This window comes from Rhinatrema bivittatum, chromosome 6 (genome assembly GCF_901001135.1).
Source record: "Rhinatrema bivittatum chromosome 6, aRhiBiv1.1, whole genome shotgun sequence".
Classification (NCBI taxonomy): Eukaryota; Metazoa; Chordata; class Amphibia; order Gymnophiona; family Rhinatrematidae; genus Rhinatrema; species Rhinatrema bivittatum.
This window is the reverse complement of record NC_042620.1, coordinates 50,121,998-50,145,959: the sequence shown is the minus strand read 5'-3', so window position 1 is coordinate 50,145,959 and position 23,962 is coordinate 50,121,998. Positions and strand designations below refer to the sequence as shown.

General features: G+C 41.8%; 1 protein-coding gene across 3 annotated transcripts in view; it reads right to left on the bottom strand.

Annotated features, from left to right (window-relative positions):
• CCNT2 (cyclin T2) overlaps nt 1-23,962 on the bottom strand; it is a 147,234-nt gene that overhangs the window by 42,264 nt on the left and 81,008 nt on the right. For all 3 annotated transcript variants that reach the window (XM_029605361.1, XM_029605364.1, XM_029605362.1), the window contains exons 6-7: nt 22,561-22,606; nt 14,999-15,162 (exon numbers count right to left, since the gene is read on the bottom strand). In XM_029605361.1, coding sequence (XP_029461221.1) covers nt 14,999-15,162; nt 22,561-22,606 — 210 coding nt within the window. The remainder of the gene's footprint in view (nt 1-14,998; nt 15,163-22,560; nt 22,607-23,962) is intronic.

Below are 23,962 nucleotides of genomic sequence, written 5' to 3'. Positions count from 1 at the left end.
TTGAACTAGCTGGAAAAGTTCATAACCTTGGAATAATAATGGACCCTGAAATCAACCTAAAACAACACATTTCACTGAAGGTAAGGGATGGCTATGCAAAATTAATGATCCTCAGAAGGCTAAAACCACTACTAACACCAGATCATTTCAGAACAGTACTTCAGGCACTGGTCTTTTCCAGCACCGACTATTGCAATGCTCTTTTACTAGGTCTCCCATATACAACATTGAGACTGCTTCAAATACTACAGAACACTGCAGCTAGAATACTAACTGGAAAAGGAAGGAGGAACCATATAACAGAAACCCTAGCGGAATTACACTGGCTACCCATAGAACACAGAATAAAATACAAAGCATTATGTACCATACATAAGCTAATACATGATGAAAAATCGGACTGGCTTAACACAGCATTACGAGTACACTTCCCACACAGAAACCTGCGATCAGCAAATAAAGCACTCCTGACCATTCCCTCAGTAAAAACAGCAAAACTAACCCAAGTGAGAGAAAGGGCCTTATCATTGGCTGGCCCCACGCTTTGGAACACAATGCCAACAGAGATCAGATTACAAAGAGATCTCAAAGCATTCAAGAAAAGTTTAAAAACATGGCTTTTTAAACAAGCATTTTATAAAGAGACGGGAAATTAGAAAACATTCAGGAAGAGGCAGAAGAGCACCGAAACACAACAATTAGTAACATGCAGTAGAGGGATCCATGAACTCTACATCACTTTAAAAATTATTTGTAACACTATAATTAATGAATTTTACCCGTAAACTGTACCTTCCTGGTACACCCGGTCATGACCTAATTCACTAAACAATTTTTTCTTATCTTTAATGATTTATTGTAACCGAACCTTTGACGGCACCTGTTAGAATGTACGATAGTACACTTTCCCTACATTAATTTATGTGCCATCATGTAAACCATTGCGATGGTAGACTACTTAGCGACGGTATAGAAAAGATTTTAAATAAATAAATAAATAGATATAAATGTAGTGTCTTGCAGATAGTATAGATTTTTTTTGTTTTATTAGCCATTTTCTCTACTGAACCCTATGACATAGTAATGTGTAATAAGTTTAAGCATATATAAGAAGATAGCATGGGGTCTAAAGAACATGTTAATATTTCTAGTATTTAGTCCTTAATTTGAAAAGACATTATAGATAAGGATGCGCCAAGCTAGAAGTTATTAGTAACCTACATAAGCATATTAATGTTAAAATCAAATGGCCTAATTTGTTCCTAACAATAACGTTTAACTTACACACTTAAGTTTATTATTTTAAATTGTTTCCGTACTATGATGGCACATGAGTAATTTGTAATCTATACCACCCATATTTCTCTTTATCGTGCCGTGCCCTTCTGTAAACCGTTGTGATGGTTATTTAACTTAACGACGGTATAGAAAATTTTTAAAATAAATAAACATTAGTTGAAGAATGCTCATTACACTTTCTCTACCCACTTTTTCATGTTGGTGATGTTAGGAGAGCAACTCCATATATCTGAAAGGAATAAGGATCTTGCAGCTGATAATGTATTATGCAATTCAAAGTGGGGCAGACTTAATATGCTGTATCCTGCCTTGGGTAAATCCCTTATTCAAAAAGGCAGGTAATAAATCCAAATAAATTCCCTTTATGTGGGGTTTTATTTTGTATTCCATATGTTTTCACATATGTATGTTTATCTCTTTCTCTCTCTCGCTATATATGTAATTTTAATTTATGACAGAAAAATTTCTGATAGCAAGAGAGTTGCCAAGTTCCTAATTTTGGTGAATCATCTTGTATGTAGCAGTATGGTTCTATAATTCCACTTCAATTTCCTGCTCTTCAACAGTCCACAACACATTCTATTGTTCAATAAGAGTTTAGGAAGTCATGTTTTAAACAGGGGCCAAATACTCTGATCATATTATACTAGTGTTATGTTCCCTTCATTTGCACCCCACCGAGGAATGATAAAATTTTAAGTTGTTAACCTTAGTGTATACATTTTTGCACAGTGATAATTTCCCACTTGTAGAAATGGTTGACCTTCATACACTGTCTAGGTCATTGTGTTCTGAAGGTCAATCCCTTCTCAGTACACCCTTTATCTCAAGTTATAAACTACAACAACCAGACTTACAGTCTTCTCTCAAAACAGGTCCAGTTTTGTGGAATAATCTGCCTGCCTCCTGAAGAATGTGTGAAGAATATAAATTTGAATAAAGTATGAGAAATATCTTTTTATGCCATTTAAATTATGTATTGTGAATTGTACTTTTTATTATAGTAATGTTGTTTGATATGCTTTTGTATGTAATTGTGTAATATGCAACGATCAACCTGGAACTGGATTTTGTGGGATATAAACATAATGAATAAATATCTGCTGAGAAAATCAAAAGTTATATTGCACCTCTGTCCAATTTAGCTTATGATATTCTTTAAGGTTATAGTCCCTGACTAATCATGATCTAAGACATATGTTGCTGGAATCAAATGCAGAAATGAGACTGATTGGTCAAGCTGAAAAAAATGCTAATATACGACACATTTTGTTAAATCACGCTGCCTTTGTATCTAGAGACAATATATAAGCCTTGCTGTATATAACAGACTTTGGAACACTCACCGAGAGCCTGTCTAAAGTGTGATCGTCTCCATGTAATACTGTAAAGCAGAGTTTCTTACCTGTAACAAGTGTTCTCCGAGGACAGCAGGATATTAGTCCTCACACGTGGGTGACATCAGATGGAGCCCGATACGGAAAACTTATGTCAAAGTTTCTAGAACTTTGACTAGCACACTGAGCATGCCCAGCATGCCCTATACCACACGTCCACGCGGGGTCCCTCTTTAGTCTCGTAACAGAGTTATGATAAAAATAAAAATAAAAAAAATAGGAGAAATCAAATTCCGTGGGGTGGAGAGCGGGTTTCATGAGGACTAGCATCCTGCTGTCCTCAGAGAACACCTATTACAGATAAGCAAATCTTTCTCCAAGGACAAGCAGAATGGTAGCCCTCATACATAGGTGAATCCCTAGCTACAGAAAGGGAACCAGACAACTAACAAGGTGCCAACTGGCAACACAACTGGTGTTGTTGGTAAATCTGAAAAGATCTGGTAAATCTGAAAAGATCTGGCGCAAGGATCCCTCACAAACGCACCTGGCACAATTTAAATCCTCCCTAAATCTCTATAGTGACAAACTTAACAAGACAAAGCGAGACTTCTATGCCAACAAAATTCATCAATTCCAATACAACCCTAAAGTATTATACGATTACGTGAATTCTCTCACTAAAACAGCTACCCCTCACATCCCTGATGTAGTAGCCAAATCCAAATGTGAAGAACTTGCCACATTCTTCCAAACCAAAGTCGACAATTTGCTATCCAAGTTCTCCTCCTCTGCCAATCCTACCAACCACTTCGAACCTAACATCAATCAAACAAAAACCAGCAATTACACCAATGCCCTCTCCTCCCTAGACTGCACTTCAACATTAGAAATAGAAACCTTTATCAAGAAAGCCAAACCTTCCACCCACCCATCTGATACCATACCCACTAAACATCTTCTTACAATACCCAACATCATTGCCAAACCTTTAACAAAAATCATCAACCTATCCATTAGCTCTGGACAGGTGCCGCTCTCCCTGAAGCAGGCAATAGTCAAACCTATTCTAAAGAAGCCCAAACTTGACCCTTCTGATCCAGCTAATTATCGCCCCATATCCAATCTTCCATTCATCTCTAAACTACTTGAAAAAACTGTCAACAAGCAACTCACAGAATACCTAGAAGAAAATCATATCCTGGCCTCCGCACAATACGGTTTTCGAAAATCTCATAGCACTGAAACTCTTTTACTTTCCCTGACAGACCACATTATCAAAGGATTTGAGAAAGGGCAATCATACATTCTTGCCTTCCTTGACATCTCCTCCGCATTCGACACCGTTAGCCATCCCATTCTCCTACAGCGGCTAACTGAAATCGGTATTACAGGTGTTGCCCACAATTGGTTCAACTCCTACCTTAGTAATAGAGATTACAAAATCCAGCTAGGAAATCACGTATCCAAGGCCATCCCCCTCAACCGAGGTGTCCCTCAGGGATCCTCCCTATCCTCAACCCTATTCAATATTTACATTCTGCCCCTCTGTCACTTCCTCTCCAGTCTAAACCTCCCTCATTACATATATGCTGATGATGTTCAGCTGCTTATACCCATCACTGACTCCCTAGCAAAAACCATGGACTTCTGGAATGAAACCCTCCAGTCCATTAACAATCTCCTTTCCTCCATCCACCTTGCTCTTAATACCAATAAAACTGAAATTATGCTCATCTCACCCCAAAGCCAACCGATCCTCCCCCCTTTTCCTCAGTTCCAATTTACTCAACAAGTCCGTGATCTGGGTATCATTCTTGATGGTCACGTCACACTAAAGAAATTCATAAATAACATTCTAAAAGACGGCTTCTTTAAACTCCACACACTAAAAAAACTCAAACCCTTATTACATCCCCCCGATTTCCGTACAGTTCTCCAAACCACAATCTTCGCCAAAACCGACTACTGCAATTCCCTACTCCTCGGCCTACCTAATAATGCCATCCATCCCATTCAAATCTTACAAAACACCACAGCCCGGATCTTGACCAATTTACGTAGACATGACCATATTACACCTGTTCTAAAAGACCTACATTGGCTTCCAATTGCCTCCCGCATACAATATAAGGCTCTCTCTCTCATCCACAAAGCCCTATACAATCCCGAAATGAACTGGTTCAATGAATCCTTCCGTTTACACCAGTCTAATAAGCCCACCAGACTAGCACATCTAGCAACCATGCCTATCCCCTCTCCTAAACTCTATAAACTCACTTCCACAAGAGCCCGTGCACTATCGATAGCCGGGCCGACCCTCTGGAACAAAATGCCTGTTGAACTACGGCAAGAAGAATGCCTCAAATCTTTCAAGCGGAAGCTCAAGACCTGGCTCTTTGCAAAAGCATACACTTAATTTTTCACTATACCTCACCACTGTTCCCACTCTCCACACTACTCCCCTGTTTCCCTTTCTTCCGCCCCACTCTCCCCTCCCTTTTCTCCCCCACCTTCTTTTCTTTCTCTCTGCCCCCCTCTTTCCTTGCTCTCCTCCCTTCTCTTCCCCATCTTATCTCCTAGCCTGATTAAAATTAACCTCATAGTTTTCTTTCTTTTGTACATATGTATATAATTGCAATTCTTGTATATAATTTTATTGCAAAACTTCCCATATTATTGTTCCCCCCTCTCGTTAATGCCTTGTTATCATGTTTTTTACTGTTCAATGTAAAGCGCCATGCCGTGCGTTTGTTTTTGCGTTACAATGTGAACCGATATGATATCCTGGATGAATGTCGGTATATAAAAATTTTAAATAAAATAAATAAATAAATAACAGAGGGGGACACAGCCTGAACCCAAAAAATGGGCCCTAGGTTGGGAAAGTTGGGTTCTACACCTCAAACAGGTTCTGAAGGACAGGCTGGCCAATCCTATTGTTGCAACTGCCATCCCTACCAGACAGTAATATGATGTGAATGTGTGGAGAGAACTCCACGTCGCAATCTTGCAGATCTCCTCCATGAAAACTGCTCCCAAGTGGGCCACCAATGCTGCCATAGCCCTGTAGAATGAGCCTTGACATGATCCCAAAGATGCAATCCCACCTGGGCATAACAGGAGGAGATGCAGCCTACTAGCCAATTGGATAGTGTCTGGCAATGGCAATGCCCAAAAAGTTTGGATGGACTGTCTATGGGCTTCTGTCTGCTCTAGATAGAAGGCAAGGCTTTCCTGCATTCCAAATTGTGCATTGCTCGTTCGCCTTGGAGCGAATGGGGCCTGGGAAAGACAATTGGTAGAACGATTGACTGATTAAGATGGAAATCTGTCACCACTTTAGGCAGGAACTTAGGGTGTCTAGCAAGATCACCCTGTCAAGATAAAACTTAGTATAAGGTGGATAAGTCACTAAGGCCTGGAGCTCGCTGACCCTGCACACTGAAGTGACAGCCAACAAAATTAAGACCTTCCAGGTCAGATACTTCAGGTCACAGGTGTGCAGGTGCTCTAAAGGAGCTTTCATCAGCTGAGCTAACATCACGTTGAGGTCCCAAAACACAGTGGGAGGCCTTCAGTTGAAGCAGGTCTCGCATGAAACGTACAACTATAGGTTGTACAGAGATGGGTGTACCATCTACACCTTGGTGGTATGCGCCAACTGCACTAAGAAGAACTCCAATAGAGTTGGTTTTTAATCCGGCTCCGATTGGTGTAGAAGATAATCAAGCAGTTTTTGTATGGAGCAGGAGAACGGATCTAGGGTCTTCTGCTCACACCACAAGGAAAATCTCCACTTCAATCCATAGGGCTTTTTAGTAGAAAGCTTTCTAGAAGCCACCAGGACCTGAGACATCCTCAGAAAGATCAAACGGTTGCAGGATTAACCTCTCAACATTCAGGCTGTGAGCGACAGGGCCTGAGATTGGGATGCCACAGCCTGCCCTGATTTTGTGTGATGAGATCTAGGGAAGTCCCCAGACTGATTGGTTTCCAGATGGACAACTCCCGCAGTACTGGAAACCAGACCTGTCTCGGCCAATGAGGGGCTATGAGAACTCTGTCCTTGTGAAGCTTCAAGAGAGTTTGCGCTAAGGGAATCTGAGGATATGCATACAGAAGACCCTTGCCCTAAAGACAGGCAAGGTTATCAGAGGATGGTTTGCGGTTTGATCTACAGGGAGCAGAACAGAGGCACCTTCTTGTTGCAGGAGGGTTGCATACAGATCTATGTCTGGGATCCCCCAGAGGCGGAATATCACTGTCTCCTAGTCCAGGGACCACTCATGGGGTCTGAAGGCTCGACTCAGCCTGCCTGCTACCATTTTCTCCATACTGGCCAGATACATGGCCCTGAGCACCATCCCGTGGGACAGGGCCCACAATTAGATCTGGACTGTTTCCTAACACAGGAGATATGAACCCGTGCCTCCCTGCTTGTTGACATACCACATGGCTACTTGGTTATGGGTTTGGATTAGGACAACTTTGTTGGACAGCTGATCTCAAAGCCCATACATAGCGTGTACCTGATCATCCTGAGCTCCAGAAGATGATCTGACAGGAATGTTCTTGAGTGGACCACAGACACTGAGGGCCAAGCCCATCTACATGAGCTCCCCACCCCAGGGTGAATGCATCCGTGATTAGCACAATTTGAGTAGGGAGGCTCAGAAAGGAGATCCCCTGTTCCAGACTGGAAAGTACCCGCCACCAGGACAACGAGTCCCTGAGAGACAGGGTGACTTGGAGGCAAGCCTGGAGCCTCTGAGTGGCTTGGCGCCACTGTGACCTCAGGATCCATTGGGCTCTGTGCATGTGCAAGCGTGCCAAGGGAGTGACTGCCTGTTGCGGACATGTGGCCCAACAGCCTCAACATGAGCCAGGCTGACACTTGCTGGCTCTGTCGCAATGGTCGCCAAGGTGACAGCCCTCTGTCAATACAGAAAGGCCTTGGCCTGAACCAAGTCTAGCAGGGCTCCTATGAAGTCCAAATCGAGTTGATGGGCTGAGATGAGACTTTGCGTAGTTGAGGATGAACCCTAGTGACTCCAACACCCAAATGGTCAAGCGCATGGACCAGACAGCCCCTGCCTGAGACGTGCTATTGAACAGCCAATCATCTAGGTATGGTAAAACATGCACTCCCAGTCTGTGGAGGTGCGCCACCACCATGGCTAGGCATTTTGTGAAGACCTATGGGGCAGATGCGAGCCTGAACAGCAACACCTGGTACTGGTAGCGCTGTTTTCCTACCACAAATCAGAGATACTTCCTGTGACCAGGGAAGATCTCGATATGTGTATATGCATCCTTTAGGTTGAGGGAGCACAGCTAGTTCCCTTTTTGCAAAAGGGGGATTAAGGTGCCCAGGGAAATCATCTTGAACTTTTTTTTTTTTTTAGAAACTTGTTCAAGGCCCTCAGGACTAGGATGGGGCGGAGTCCTCCTGTTCTCTTTGGATCAGGAAGAAGCTGGAGCAGAATCCCCACCCTCTTTGCCCAGGTGTTACCGGCTCGACTGTTTTGGCTATTAACAGGGAAAAGAGGTCCATAGAATGTACCTGATGCACTACTGGCCCCCCCAATATGGGCACAGTGAGCAATTTGGCAGGACACCCAATAGATTAAATTGGTACTCCTGATGGACAATGGACAGAACCCACTGGTCCAAGGTTATACTGGGCCACTGGGTCGCAAAGAACCACAGCCTTGGAAAAGGTTCTGGGTGCAGTGGCCAGACCTAAAGGCAGCGCTCAAAACTGGTAATGACGTCCCAAAATTGTGAATCGCAGAAAACAGTGCTCTAAGCAGATGGGAATATGCAGGTATGCCTTGGACAGATCCAAAAGATACACAATCCTGGCAATTTTAACAATATATCACACCACCAATCAAAATTTATCATAAAGTGACATAATTTAATATTGTAAATTTTATTTCAATTACAAAAAATATTTTAATAAAGATCTTTTCACAATAATTTACATATTGAATATACAAAGGAATACATATTTCCAAAAAACAATTAGATAAAAAAAACACTCACATATCCATCCACACACACACATTAAAAATACTTATTGATTATCTCTCTCGTAGTGAAATTATTTTTATCCGTTATTATTGAGAAAACTCTCTTTAGGGGGAGCGAGAGGAGAGGAGTGGGTCGAGGGCCGAGCTACCCCGAGATCACCGGTAAAGTAAGGACTTCACCTTCATCATCTGCAGCTCTTTAATGCTGACTGCCAGGAAAGCCCTGAACTGAAACAACTGCGGGTGAACAGACGCCGTTCCCGACGCCGGAGGGGGCGTGTCCTCTTGCTTAAAATCAGCTGTGGTGCGGCGCTGTGACGCCGCCGGCGTGACGCCGAAGGGGCGCGCGGCTTTGTCCGGCTTCGTCCGGATGAGTTTGGGAGTTTGGCCATATAATTTCAAGCCGGATATCTTTACTCCTGATGGGGAAGAAGAGGAAGGCAAGAAATTTGACTTCATCACCAGTGCAGCCAGTAAGCACCGGCCCTATGGATCAGCATGTCATAAGACATAGAACTGATCCTGTGGAGGAAGGGGTAGGAAGTCTATCTTTAGCTTCCATAAGCCCAGGAGAAGGACCTAATTTACCACCACAGCCAATTAGGAGCTCACCCTCACAGATGGCTACGGAACTGGTAGGAATTAACCCCTTGGAGGCCAGCCTAGAAATACAGGCTGGAAGCCAAGGAGTTGAGAAACCTTTGATTGTTGTTTTACCTCAGTCTATACCAGTTCTTTCAGATAGCAATGTCGGGGATTTTTCTCCAGACAATGTTACATTATCAGATGTGTGGAAAATTATCTCTAAATTGGATAATAATATTACTTTAATGAATAAATCATTGTCTACTGTGATAAATGCAAATGTTGAAAAAATTAATGAGCAAGGATTTAGGATGGTGAATATAGAAAAGGAAATGTCTGATTTAAAAACTAAAATGCAGTTAGTTCATTCATCAGAGAATACTTTTATGTGGGATAGCTTAAACATCCATAGAGAGCTAGAGCGAATGGAAAATATTATGCGTGTAAAAAATTTAAGGATAGTAAACTTTCCTATAACGCGGTTACTCTCTTCAATGGAATTGTTTAAGAAATTTCTTAAAGAGTTCTTGATGTACAAAGATGAAGAAATTCCTAATCTATCAAAAATATATTATCTCAATAAGAAGAGGGAGGGTACAGCTCCGAGTCAGGGCCAGGAGAGCCCCCCAAGTTTAGGTATCTCTACCTTCTTGGAGGATTCCCTTGATACCATTGGGAGCAGAGCCACTCTCTTCATTTCTTTTTTATCTGAGCAAGACAAAGACAAGGTGTTTAGAAAATTTTTTCCTAATAAGGATCTTTCCTTTTGTGGACAAAAAAATCCAGATTTTTCCTGATGTAGCTAGACCCACCCAAGCTAGGAGGAGGGCTTTTTTGTCATTAAAACATCGTGTTGTGGCTATGGGTGGAACATTCTTTCTGAAATTTCCCTGTATATGTTATGTGAACTATAAAGGGAAAAAATTTGGATTTACAGATCCATCTCATTTGGAGACTTTCTTATTGGATAAATTGGAATCCAATTTGGGAGTGTTAAGAGGTAAATGGTCCTTAAATTAAGAATAAAGCCTCCTTCTCAATTATTGTTGGCTGTAATCTTAAATAACTTCTTAAAGTTGAGGGATAATTAGATTTCAGATTTCTTTTGAAAATTTTGGAAGATGTTCTCCCCCAATTATGTTTGGTATCACATAAGATATTTTTATTTTTCTTGTTTCTTGATAATATTGGATATATGTGATATACAATATGTATTAATCCTTTCTATGATTGTATCATTGAAAAAATAATAAAGAATAAATTGAAAAAAAAAAAGAAAACTCTCTTTATCCTTCTTTGCAAGACTTTTTAATACTCCCGACATGTTTCGCCTTCTCACATGCTTCTTCACGAGAGATTTCAATTCACTACTGGACCCATATCTTTCAAACGATCTTTCCAAGTATTCCCATGTATTTATATTCTCAAATCCCAACTTTTATTTCTCAAACAATTCTACCGAATGAGTGTCCAATTCTCACTTAGCTTTTCTTGCTTCTGATTGTTTCCTCCTCCAACAAGCTCACTTCCAACTGATGCCTCAAGGGACAAATAAACTCGCCTCTTTGGACAATCAGACTCATTTCTTCCTTAGCAATTCACCGCCATACCTCTCAGGCATTTAAACAAATAGCAAAGGACAGATCCAAGGTAATCAAACTCCCCCGACTGCACAGCCATTATCATTGAGCGTAAGGTTTCCCATGGAAAAATGAGTCCTCTACAAATGACGGTTGAACCTTTTGAGATCCAGGATGGGATGAAGAGAGCCCTCCTTCTTGGGTACATCAAAATAAATGGCATAACGGTCCATATTTTCTTGAGACGTGGGCAATGAAACCACAGCTTTCAGACCGAAAAACCTTGACAATGTACACTCCACTGTCTGCCTCTTCTGTGGTGAGTGGTAGGGAGACACCATAAACACATCCAGAGGAACACTGCGAAATTCCAGCACATATCCATCTTGTATCACCTTCAGGACCCACTAGTTTGACGTGATTTTGACCCACCTCTGATAGAGAGAGGCGACCCCCCTATCTCCTGTTTCTGGGGTTGGGTCGGCACACCTTCGTTGGGAGGCTTGGGGGTTGCAATACCTGAGCCTGTGACCTGTCTGAGTCGAAAGGACTGAGACCTACTAAAAGGTCAAGTCCTCTGAAAGGCTGCTCTTCTGTAAGGTAAAAAATGTTTGGATCCCCTAGCACAATCTATCATGCTAAAGGAGTGCAGCCTCTGCTTCTTATCCTCTGGTAACTGAGGAATCACCTCATTTATTAGCCATTTTCTCCAATTCATTCCCAAACAAGAGCGAGCCTTTAAAAGGCAACTTTGAAAGGTTAGACTTGGGAGGTCATACTGGCCGACCAATTTCTCAGCCATAACAGACACCTAGTTGCTATTACTAAAGTCATCCCTCTGGCTGAGGTGCAGACCAAATTGCAGCCTGCATCTGCCAAAAAGGCAGCTGCTGGCTCATCATTGCTCTGGAATTTACACCAGATTCATCAACCTCCTGAGAAAGAAATAAACAGGAGCAAGCCACCAGGGAACAACAAAAAGCTATCTGCAAAGTCATTGCCACTGCTTCAAATGCTTGCTTAAGGATGGTCTCAATCCTCCTATCGTGTGCATCCTTCAAGGCTGCTCCTCCCTCTACAGGGATATTTGTCCACTTGGTGGCAGCACACACAAGTGCATCCACTTTCAGAAAATGTAATTGTTCTCTCGCAGCTGGATCCAGGGGGTACAGTCCTTCCAAGACTTGTCCCCTTTGAAATTAGCCTCTGGGGCGCCCCACTCAAGATCAATCAATTCTTGAATGGCCTCCATAACAGGGGAAAAACAAGAGGCTTTACGCAAAGAAATCAAAATGGAATCTTTCTTTGGCTTAGACATGGATTCAGACCCAGGGACTCCCAGCATCTTTAATGTCTGGAAAATCAAAGCCAGTAACTCATCTCTATGAAAGAACCGCAACATAGCCCTCTACGGTACCAATTTGGGAGGAATTTCCCTATCTTCCAGGGAGCAAGGATTGGCTTCATCATCCGTGCCATCCGGGTCAGTACTGGGAAGAGTGGCCACTGATCTAGGTGTACTTCAAAGCTTTACCGCAGCACCAGGCATGCGGGAGATCAACACATGCAACTCTGACCTGGCAAGATTAGTTGGAGCAGAGGACTGAAGAAAGAACTGCAATCCTTGAAAAAATTCCATCCAAGAAAAGGCAGAAGGATCCATGCCAAACCAGGAGGCACCTGTCCTGTGCCCACTGAACTACCTTCCCCCGCTGACAAACCAGTTAGGGGAATTCCAAAGTCAGACGTCCCTTCTGACGTCTTTACCCAGGCCCGCATCAGGCCGGGAAGAACCAGGCTTAGTAAAATCAGATGAAGGCAATTCTTCCTGAGCTTCCTGGCACAAGTTAGACAGAACGCCAGGATGAGATGCCCGAATGTGACAAAAAGCACAGAAGGTAAGGCGACTTAAAGGTGTGCATCCAGCTGTATTCATGCTGCAAAACGTAAGCTTCCGAAATTTAAAAGCACAGCCCTCAATGCTGCTCAGATTGTGCGAACAGGCAAGCATGAGCCTCAATAGATACCACTACCAACTGGACACCCAAGCAGGCGTCCAACTAAGCATCCAAAAACTGGGCACATAACTGGACACACAGCCAGACGCACTTGCACAAACCAATGGTCCTGAAGAGGGCAGCCTTGTGCACAGGAAAACGCGCAAAAACGTCGCCGCAGCTTACCATGCAGTGCACACTGATAAGCCTAAGAGCAGGGCCTAGCTCAAAAAGATTGTTCAATCCGCCAGGATGCCCACATACCCTAAACTCTCTCGGAGGTGGGAACGAACACTGGATTGCCATGCCGAGCACAGAGACTGGAGGAAGGAAGGAAGAATCCCTACAAAACACCTTCCTTTTGGTTTTTTTTTTTTCCTTTACCCGAGCTCAGTCCGACCTGGCTGAGTACAGAATCCGTCTCCGGCTGCAGGCGGAGAGGGCATATACAGTCACTGCCACGCTTGGCTTCCTGCACTCGTTTGTCTTTCACAGTTGTCTTTTACAGCTAAGTCCACGCCGGCTGAAAACCAGCTACTGGACCAAGGCACTCATCTCAGGGACCCTATGATATCACCATAGGAGAGCGGGACAAATTCATTTTTTTTCTTCTTTTCTCCTTCTGAAAACTTAGCAATCCCCAGTAGGGAGATGCACGTCCACCATCTGCTGGAGACGGAAAATACTGGCGGGCTGATGTCACTGCAGGGGTATATATATATTGTGATGTCAGCTTTGTTCAGTCTCCATCTGATGGTAGAGGTAAAAACCCACTTGTTCTGGATCTACCTGTTTAAACGCTAAGAAAAGTTTTTCACAAGGTAAAAAGCCAAGTTTAGAGCTCAATCAAACAGAGAGGCTCACAGTTCCGTGGAAAAAGAAAAGACTGAAGAGGTACCCCATGTGGATGCGTGGTATAGGGCATGCTGAGTGCGCCTAATCAAAGTTCTTGAAACTTTGACATAAGTTTTCCGTATCAGGTTCCATCTGATGACTATCATCCTGCTTTTCCTCAGAGAATATAACATGTAAGATAAAAATGGAAGAATTGATTGGAACAGATTTATTCTAATTTTGTGGAAGGAATAAGAGAGAAAAGAAAAAAATCTCCATACTGCCAATAAGCATTAAAATAACTCATGTACATAGATACTTAAGCTATTGCAGCAAAATGTAGGTCTTTGTGTCTGTTGACATTTATTTTGCATGGAGACCTTTTTGTTTCCTTGGCAAGACCTCCTTTCCATTCCAATCCTTGAATTGACAAGCAGGAGGCAGCCTAACTTATTGTGCTCTTCTGTTTCTAGCAGCTAGGACTAAACAAGTTAACCTATGTACCCCAAAGCAAGGAATCAAATGCATTCCTCCCCAGTTTCTACAAGGTAGTGTAATGTTACAACATTCTGTATTACTATTGGGAAGCCAATGCCTGGGCTTTCATTGGTTGTTCAGTACTAGCTCTAGAGTGACCAGCTCAGAATTTGCTAGAAATCTCAGTCTTGGCTAGGACTGCAAAGGAACAAGATATCTGTGGTAAGGCCCTGTTCCAGCTCTACACATCTTTGCAAGGACAACCTCTCCTAAACCTTCCCAAGCAATGGCTAAGTATAGTGAAAATTGTTTGGTTAACATTAACTGTATGAATCCTTGTTGTTTTACCTGTTTGACATTATATCTTTTTTTCTGTTTACTGTTCTTGCTATTTGTTAATAAACTTTTTAATTTGTTAGCTCTGCCCTATGACCTACAATCCTAGAAAATTGTTATATCTATTCTGTAGGTTCATTTCTAATTGTGTGACTTTTGGGTTGTACGGGATCTCAGTGTCCCTAGAAACCATCAGGAGTTAGCTTACAGGCAGGGTTCTTGCCCATAGGTAAGCGGCAATCCTTTTGGCAGGTGGGAGGTTGCCAGCGTAAGGGTATGTGCATAAGTGTAGACAGGAACCTCGTGAGTGGGTGTAGGCATAGTGCTAAATTATGTTTTAGCCATCCTTTATGAAAAAGGCCCTATCTTTGTATATTGGGAAGATGTTTTAAAACAAAGTTGATCAATGTCTGCAATCACATTTTCTACTTAACTTTTAGAATACATATTATACTTGAATCCATGAAGTAAGAGGGTAATAGCGAACAGACATTATAAAAAAAACATTGTCTTACCATCAAGTAATTCCAGAGTAACTGAGGGATCCACATATTCCCACCAGTGCTTTCCATCAGTTGATACAGGAATCTCCCAATTGGACCACTTGCAAGCCAAATGAATGCACACACATGCTATCACTGTTGGTTTGTATTGAAGACAGAAAGTAGTAAGGTGCAGACTGTTGCATGACAGGTTTCATGAGGAATTGCAAGAAGTCAAACATGAAAAACAAAGATACAAAACTGTCTGTTAGGTCACAAGGCACATAGATGCATGTGTTTTCAGATTATGGGACATGCTGCCCACTTACATTGTATTTGTATATCTATATCTATAAGATCTTGGCAGTATTTGATCAAAGGAATGGTGGGGGGGGGGGGGGGGGGGGGAATTATTTTTTAATTTGTTCCTACTTAATGAATAGTCCTATAGAAATAACAGTAAAATAATTCTACAATGTTGTTCAAGTTAACAAAAAACATTGAAAAGGCTCTTACATATAAATCTTACAAAGTTTAAGATTAAAATTAAGATTCCAGTAAAATCATTCATCAAGCTTTTCTTTATTTTAAAGTATTTATACATACTTGGAGATCTAACAACTATATTGATGGAAAAATAAATTCTGAAATAAATGTATCCAATTTCCCATAAGAATGAGATCCTACAACTTTATTATTCCCCAACCTGACAAAAAGCTAGCATGAATATAAAATGGGTGATACTTCTACACCAAAACTACTCTAAGGAGTGTCAAGAGGCCACAGAATCCTCCTTAATTATAATCTCTCTAATGATTATGTATCATGTGTCATTTGAGTGACACAAAATGTCTTCAGAGGCCTAAATCTAAGTCATGAGACCATGGTTTACCACTTAAGAACATAAGAAATGTGATGCTGGGTCAGACCAAGATCCATCAAGCCCAGCATCCTGTTTCCAATAGAGGCCTGTCCAGGACACAAGTACCTGGCAGATCCCTTAAAGCAGATCTATTTCCTGTTAATCACTCCCAGGGATAGCAATAGCTTTCTTTTGTTTATCTGGCTAATAATATGTTACGGATTTTTCCTCTAGGAACTTTTCATATCCTAGCAAAACTGGTCTAGTGCTGTCATGAAATATACATTTGTATGCAAAAGTTTAGGCATCAATGGTCAAACTATGTTTCAAAGAATCTCTAAGTGAACAGAAACAGACAACATCTACATGGTACAAAATTAAATATATTGGTCTAATCATGTATGTTTTTCACTATGTATGTTTGGCTATACCTCGGATTGTGCAAGTAATAAATCTCTTAAATAAAATAATTACATCTTTCTGCAACTTTAATGCAAAATTACCATTTGCTGATTTTAAATGATTGAAAATAATAAAAATTAGAATATGGCATATGCAAGCGTTTGGATAGCATTTCAGTCACTACTTTGGAAGCTTCCAAATGATTCCTGCAACCAGCTAAGAGTCTTTCTATTCTTGCTTTAGGAATTTCTTTCCCTACACTTCCTTAAATAAATATTCTAGCTCAGACATATTAAGTCTTCTTGCATGCACTTCCCACAGATTTTCAGCAATATTCAAGCTTGGGGGACTGTGAAGGCCATTCCAAAACCTTCATGGTTTCTTTCTTTAGTACTTCATGGCTGATAATGAGGTATATTTTGTATGCTGTCTTCATGAAATATCTATTTCTTTTCAACATCAATGTCTTCACTGACTGTGGGAGATAAGGTTCTAGAATATATTCTAAACTGTTTCAGGTTTATCAAGTTTTGTTTTGCATAATTTCAAGTGATGACTTTTGTGATGGTGTCATAGAAAAGCTTTCCTTCTGGAAACTCTCTCATGCAGAACATTGTTGTATAAGCAATGCTGAAATTTGAACAACTACTCCAATGTCAACTAAACTTTTCAGCAGATCTTTTACAGTAATTTGAGAGTTCTATTTTGCAAATCTATACAGTTTTTTGGACAGTTGTATCAGCAATTTTTGTTGGTCTTCTAGATCTTGCCTTGACTTGAACAGATCTATCTAACTGGCTTTTAACAGCTGAAATTGCTAGCTGGAAGCATTTAGATTCTTTTTATAGCTTCCCCCACTTTCAGGCCGATACAGTACATAACCTGCCCTTGGATGTGCGTTTTCCCTTACTCCTTATTCAGTAAGGGGAGGAAAATGTGCGTCCAACCCGCGGCACCTAATAGGGCCATCAACATGCAAATGCATGTTGATGGCCCTATTAGGTATGCCCGTGCGATACAGTAAGTAAAATGTGCAGCCAAGCCGCACATTTTACTTTAAGAAATTAGCGCCTACCTTTGGGTAGGCGCTAGTTTCTGCCGGCACCAGGAAAGTGCACAGAAAAGCAGTAAAAACTGCTTTTCTGTGCACCCTCCAACTTAATATCATGGCGATATTAAGTCGGAGGTCCCGAAGAGTAAAAAAAGTTAAAAAAAAAAGAAAAAAGAAAAAATTGTAAATGGGTCGGCGGCTGTCGGGCCGAAAACTGGACGCTTAATTTTGCCAGCGTCCAGTTTCCGAGCCCGTGGCTGTCAGCGGGCTCGAGAACAGACGCCGGCAAAATTGAGCGTCGGCTGTCAAACCCGCTGACAGCCACCGCTCCGGGTCAAAAGGAGGCGCTAGGGACCCGCTAGTGTCCAAACTTTTGCACAGTTTTATTTTCAAGCTACAGTTTCATATTTAGAGAAGAATAAAATTAAATATTGGGGAAACTAGGTCTATGGGAAGGCGAGAAGGTTTTGTAAGCATTGACATCCTGTTGTCCTTGGAGAACATCTGTTACGGGTAAGCAAGTCTGCTTTCGTAGAAGACAAACAGGATAGCAGTCCTCACACTGGGTAATATCCCTAGCTACTGGTTGCCCCCAATGAAAAAAGAGGTAACAACAAAACCGGTGCCAACAGGCACAATAAATGTTTTTGTTAATAACAAGAGGGGAGGGGGGCCTGCCTGGAACAGAAAATAACAGGCCCTAGGTGGGAAACAGTTGGATTCTACCCCTCAAACAAATGCCAAAGGATAGATCAGCCAAACCTACTGACAAGTTGTCCATCCATATCCTGACTGTAACGAATTGTGAATGAATGAAGAAAACGACAAATCGCAGCCTTGCAGATCTCCTCCATGGGGATTGATCTCAGGGGATCCACTGATGCTCCCATGGCTTGGACAAAACAAATCTTGTCATGGCCCACCAGATTCAACCCTGTCTGGGCATAACAGAAGAAGCTGCAATCTGCTAGCCAATTAGATACAGTTTGTTTGGCAAGAATGATCCCCAGCTTGTTTACAATAAAAGGTCAAAGCTCTCTTACAGTCCAAACTGTGCAGCGCTTGTTCACCTCATTGGACATATGGCCTGGGGAAAAAAGTTGGAAGGACAACTGACCGATTAAGGGAATTCTGACACCACCTTAGGCAAGAACTTACAACGGATTTGCAGAACTATCCTATCACGGTAAATCTTGGCATAAGATGGATAAAGTTACTAGATCGCCTACAAAAATACAAGCTTCTAGATCAGGTACTTCCATTGTGTGCTGCAATATAATTATGTTCCTTTGGATACATTAATTGTTTACCCAAAGAATTGAAGAAATTACTTACCTGATAATTTCATTTTCCTTAGTGTAGACAGATGGACTCAGGACCGGCTCCGGCTGCAGGGGGAGAGGGCAAATACCTTCACTGCCACGCTCGAGGGTGCACCCGCTGCCTCTAAGCCGCGCCTGAAGGATCGGGAGCTAGGTCCTCGCCGTGATTCGGCCGCCGGACTGAGGCTCACCTCCAAGGGACCACGGAAATCACCTCGGGAATCTCAGCTGGGGGAGGGACCCGAGGGTATCACCGCAGGAGAGCGGGGCTCGTCTTCACGTAGGTTTTCTTATTTCAATTTTGGGTTTTCTTCTTTAAATTTGATATAACGCTTGAGAGCATGCAGCTACTCCCTAACTGCTATGGAGATGGAAAATACTGAAGAGCTGCACTTCCTGCAGGGGTATATGTACTAGGGGCTGACGTCAGATTGAAATTTGATCCGTCTCCAAGTGCTAGCAGGAGTACACTATACCCATTGGTCCTGAGTCCATCTGCTACACGCTAGGAAAAAAGAAGTTGTTAATTTATCTTTTCCTTGAATGATTTTTGTTACCTTTACTGATTGGAGTTCTATTCCATAAGTTAGAAGACTTTGTTGTGGTTTCCTTTTGGCTATACTTTTCACTCACACTATTAGACTTGACTCTAGATTGACTGTGAGGTTATTTTTATATCCACTTGGATTGTGAGGCTCTTTGAGCTTCAACAAAGCCTTCACAACTAGTGGTATTGGAGGACACGCATACAGAAGACTGTCGCCCCACTTCTGGGCAAAAGCATCCAAGGTTAGATTGCTGCACACCCTCTGTTTGGAACATAACAATGGGACCTTCCTGTTTAAAGGAGATGTAAACAGATCTATCACTGGTGTTCTCTAGCAGTGGAAAATCTACTTTGCTAACCCCCATCCCCCCCAGTTCAGGGACCACTCATGTGATTGCAAGGATCAACTCAAGTCTATCCGCTAGCATACATTCTCCACTCCAGCTAGGTAAGTGGCTCTGAGAACCATCCCTCTAAAGATGGCCCAGTTCCATAGCTAGATGGTCTTCCTGGCTCAAAAGGTACAAGCCCATACCCCCCTGCTTGTTGATGTAATATCTCTCTACTTGGTTGTCCATTTGGACAACGTTAATTTTGTTGGACAGCCAATCTCTGAAAGCCCTTAGAGTGTACCAAATCCAGGCAGTTTATCTGATATAACTTTTCTTGAGCACACCAAGGGCCCTGGTTGCAAAATACATCTACATGAGCTCCTCAACCCAGAGTGGACACATCAATTGGACAATCTGGATCAAAGAAATTTGGAAAGGGATTCCTCTGACCAGATTATAATTGTCCTGCCACCAGGACAGAGAGTCTCTGAGCAGTTGAGTGATCTGGATGCTGTCCCATAGACCTTGATTAGCTTGCAGCCACTGAGATCTTAAGGTCCAGTGAGCTCTTCTCATGTAAGGATGTGCCATGGGAGTTACATGCACCACTGATGTCATGATCCCCAACAGCCTAAACATATGCCATGCTGATGCCCGCTGATTCATTCGGATCTCTTCTGCCACAGCCATGTAACTTCAATATCTGCACTGTCATGTGCATCGATTAAAGGGCTCTTGAAGACCAGCTAGTCGTCCAGATAAGGAAACACATGCGCCCTCAGTTTCCATAACTGCATCACTACCACAGCCAGGCATTTCGTGAAGACATGTGGGCCAGATGCTAGCCCAAATAGCAGAACATGATACTGGAGGTTTCCTACTATAAACTGGAGATATTTCCTATGACTGGGGAAAATCTCTGAATATAGGCATCCTTGAGATTGAGAGACAGCATAACCAGTCCCCTTTTTGAAGAAAAGGGATTAAGGTGTAGACTATTGCAAGTCTGCAACATGTTTTTAGGATGAGCTCTCCTCGCCGTAGTACACCCGACAGGTCCATTCACCCACATATACATTCCAGTCAGGTTCCCATTCACCCTTCCCTGCAAGACAGGTCCCTCCTCCCATCACACACACACCAGACAGATTCCTAATCCCACCCCCCCCAAACACACCAGACAGGTTCCTACTCCCACACACACACATACACTCCAGACAGATTCCTAACCCCCCCCACAACAAAAGTTTCCTCCCCCTCCCACAAACACACCAGACAGGTTCCTACCCTCACACACACATACACACATCCCAATCAGGCTCCCATGCACACAAAACACATACACCCTCAGTCAGGCTCCCACTCACACACAAACCACCTCTGACAGGTTTCCATTCATACACCCCTCCCCCCCAAGTCAGGTTCCCATTCACATACAACCCCAGACAGGTTCCTCCCCCCCCCCCCAGACACACTAGTCATGGTCCCATGCACACAGAAACAAACACCCCCCCCCCCCCCCGTGAGACTCCCATTCACACATACCCCAGATAGGTTCCTATTCACATACACACAATCCACCAGTCAGGCTCCCATTCATATACCCCTGCCCTAATCAGGCTCCCGTTCACATACCCCCCCCCTCCCAGTCAGGCTCCCATTCACACACCACACCCCCACAACCCAGTAAGGCTCTTTCATTCATTCACATACACATACAGTGGGAGCCTAATCCATCCTGCTTGTCCTCAGAGAAACTTTGCATTCAAAATTGCAGCATTCTGTCATGTTTAACGTTGTTCTAAGAGATTAGATCAGCTTGTGTTCACTTAAGAGATTCACTAAAACTTACGATTTGACAGGGGTACCTAAACTTTTGCATTCAACTTTATAGATGCAAAACATTGTGCTTACTCACAGAAATAAACATTCTAAACAAAAAAAGTTTCCTGTACTCTCAATAGTTCAGTGAGGACCAAACTATAATAATCACAGAAGTGGGAAAATTCCAGTCTTTGAGGGCCGCAAACTGCTAGGGTTTTCAGGATAACCTTAAGAATATGCATGTGAAAGGTCTGCATGCAAGTGAGGCCATATGTAAGCAACTCTCATATGCAAATCCATTAGAAATATCTTAAAAATCCAATTGGTTTGCAGCCCTCAGGGACTGTAGGTTCCCTATCCTTATTACAGAATAAAAGAGCAGAAATAAAAGAAATGTCTTAAATCAAAGCAGTGATGTCATTTATTGCCAGCTACTGCCATTGTTTTGAGCATTTTCATATTCTACTTCAGCAGAATTTCATTTATTTTAATCAGAAAAACTGATTGAGACAGGAATATGGCAGCAAATTTACAATTTGTACTAAAATCAAAAATGAAAATGTAATTTAAAAGATTTTTGAATTAAACTAAGAATAATAAAGACAACAAAAATAAGCTTGCCTAAAACTAGAATCTGAAACTTTATTTTCTTGCTACAGAATAACTAATCACATTAAATCTTTGTAATTGCAACTTAAGTTTATTATTTAAAAAAAAGAATTTAAAAAATGTAAAACAAGTAAGGTTTATCCAAATACATCTTGCTTGAGTAAAATCATAGCTAGCTTTAGTTTGAGATTACTAATTTTGAACTAAAATTAGGTACAAGATGACACTAAGAGCAGCTAACATTTTTAGAGGGTTGAATTAGGTTATGTTTAAATTAAACATCTGTCATTTAATTACAAGTGTAAACTAGAAATAGCATTGTACTTACCAATACTCTCGGATTTCTAGGTTAAGTTTAGCTCTGTAAACTTTAGCTGCTATTCAGGCTACCAATTTTTAGACTTATGCACTCAGAATCGAGAAAATGAGACCAGAAAGCATCACTACACTTCTCAATGTGCATTTAACCCCTTTGTGCCCACAGGCCCTTGTACAATACACCGCACTGCAGACAGGAAGGTGCCACCACCATAGATGGCCCAGTCTCCCGTTGCAACAAGGGTAATTAGACACATCGAGGGGACCCTGCAGTATAGGAAGCTATAGTGTGCTACAACAGTGCAACAAAGAGGGTCAGGATAACCACCTGTTGGTAGCCATGAAATAGGATGTCTGTGCCAAATCCTTGCTTGCTGTAAAAACAAAAACATCAACAAAACAACAAGAATTAGCTATCAAATATCCATGAGTATTCAGTATTAAAAGTTAATACTTAAATAAACTGACGTTCACATTATATACAGAGGCTTTCAATTTGTGACCAAAAAAGGCACTTGGATTGGATTATTCTTTTATTATAATTGGGCTCAGTTTCTCAATCTAGTAGAAAATTAATAATTTTACAAGTTGACTCCCTTTAAATCTTGACCATTTGGCTTTAAAGGATGGTAAAAGAGGTAGTCAAAAAAATCACTAAAGATGATATCTGGCTGTTATTTGCTTCCACCTTAATTATGCTTCACATTTTAGCTTTATAGCTTCTTTTTTTCTGTTACGAGACTCACAAACATTGTACGACCACAGTGTACCACAACAGGACTGAAATTTCCTAACTCTGACAACCTCCCTTCAGGAAACGTTGCTCGCTTAAAATTAAGTCACCTTTTCCCTTGAATGGCAATGGAGTCCCTGCAGCCCAATAGCATGCTCCAAATCTATAAACCTCTTTTTTTTACTTTCTAGACTATATTGTTCACAGTCAATCCCTTCATCCATTTACACTCTGCCAGCAGGAGCACATACAAAGTAGCTGGGCCCAGGATATTACAGGGTGATTATTATTGAAGGACATGGAAGGGGGGGGGGGGGAACTTGTGCATCTCACTAGATCTTTGAGTAGTGTTTGCAGGTGAGACTTACAGTTGCTGTTGTGCAGTGTATCATTAATCGCAGAAAGTATGACAGTGTCTGATAAGTGACATCTGTGTTAAGTTTTACAACTTGAAGCTGAATCAGGGTACAAAAAAAAGGTAGTCTTTTACTGAGATGAAGAAAACAGGCTGGAGGGAGAGAAAAATAAGTGAACTGTCAATATGAAAAATACAGAAACCCAGGAAAATAAGTATGGCACAGAAAAGGAGAAAACATAATAAAACAAAATAGTATGTAAAACAAATTATAAACCTACAACATAAGAAATCTTCACTTCAAGTTTTTAAAGTGGTTATATAAATATATTGGACATAAGATGTATTGGCACAGGTAAAGTTTACATCTACCTGCCCAAGGAATATAAACAAAACAAAACTAAATTTCAGATCTTAGACCTATATGCCATAAACTAACAATGCACCAGGCATTACACTGAAATTAATGTTAAATTAAAGTACTCGTCTAATCGTGGCTAGTTGGCTCCGAGGTTCAGAGCATTAGCTGTGCATGGAGAATCCAGATGTACTCAGGCATAGGGAGGAAGAGAGATGGTTGCTGAGAAGCTACTACTGGCCGACAAGCAGCTCTACACCCTTCTAACCCTGGGGATGGCGAGA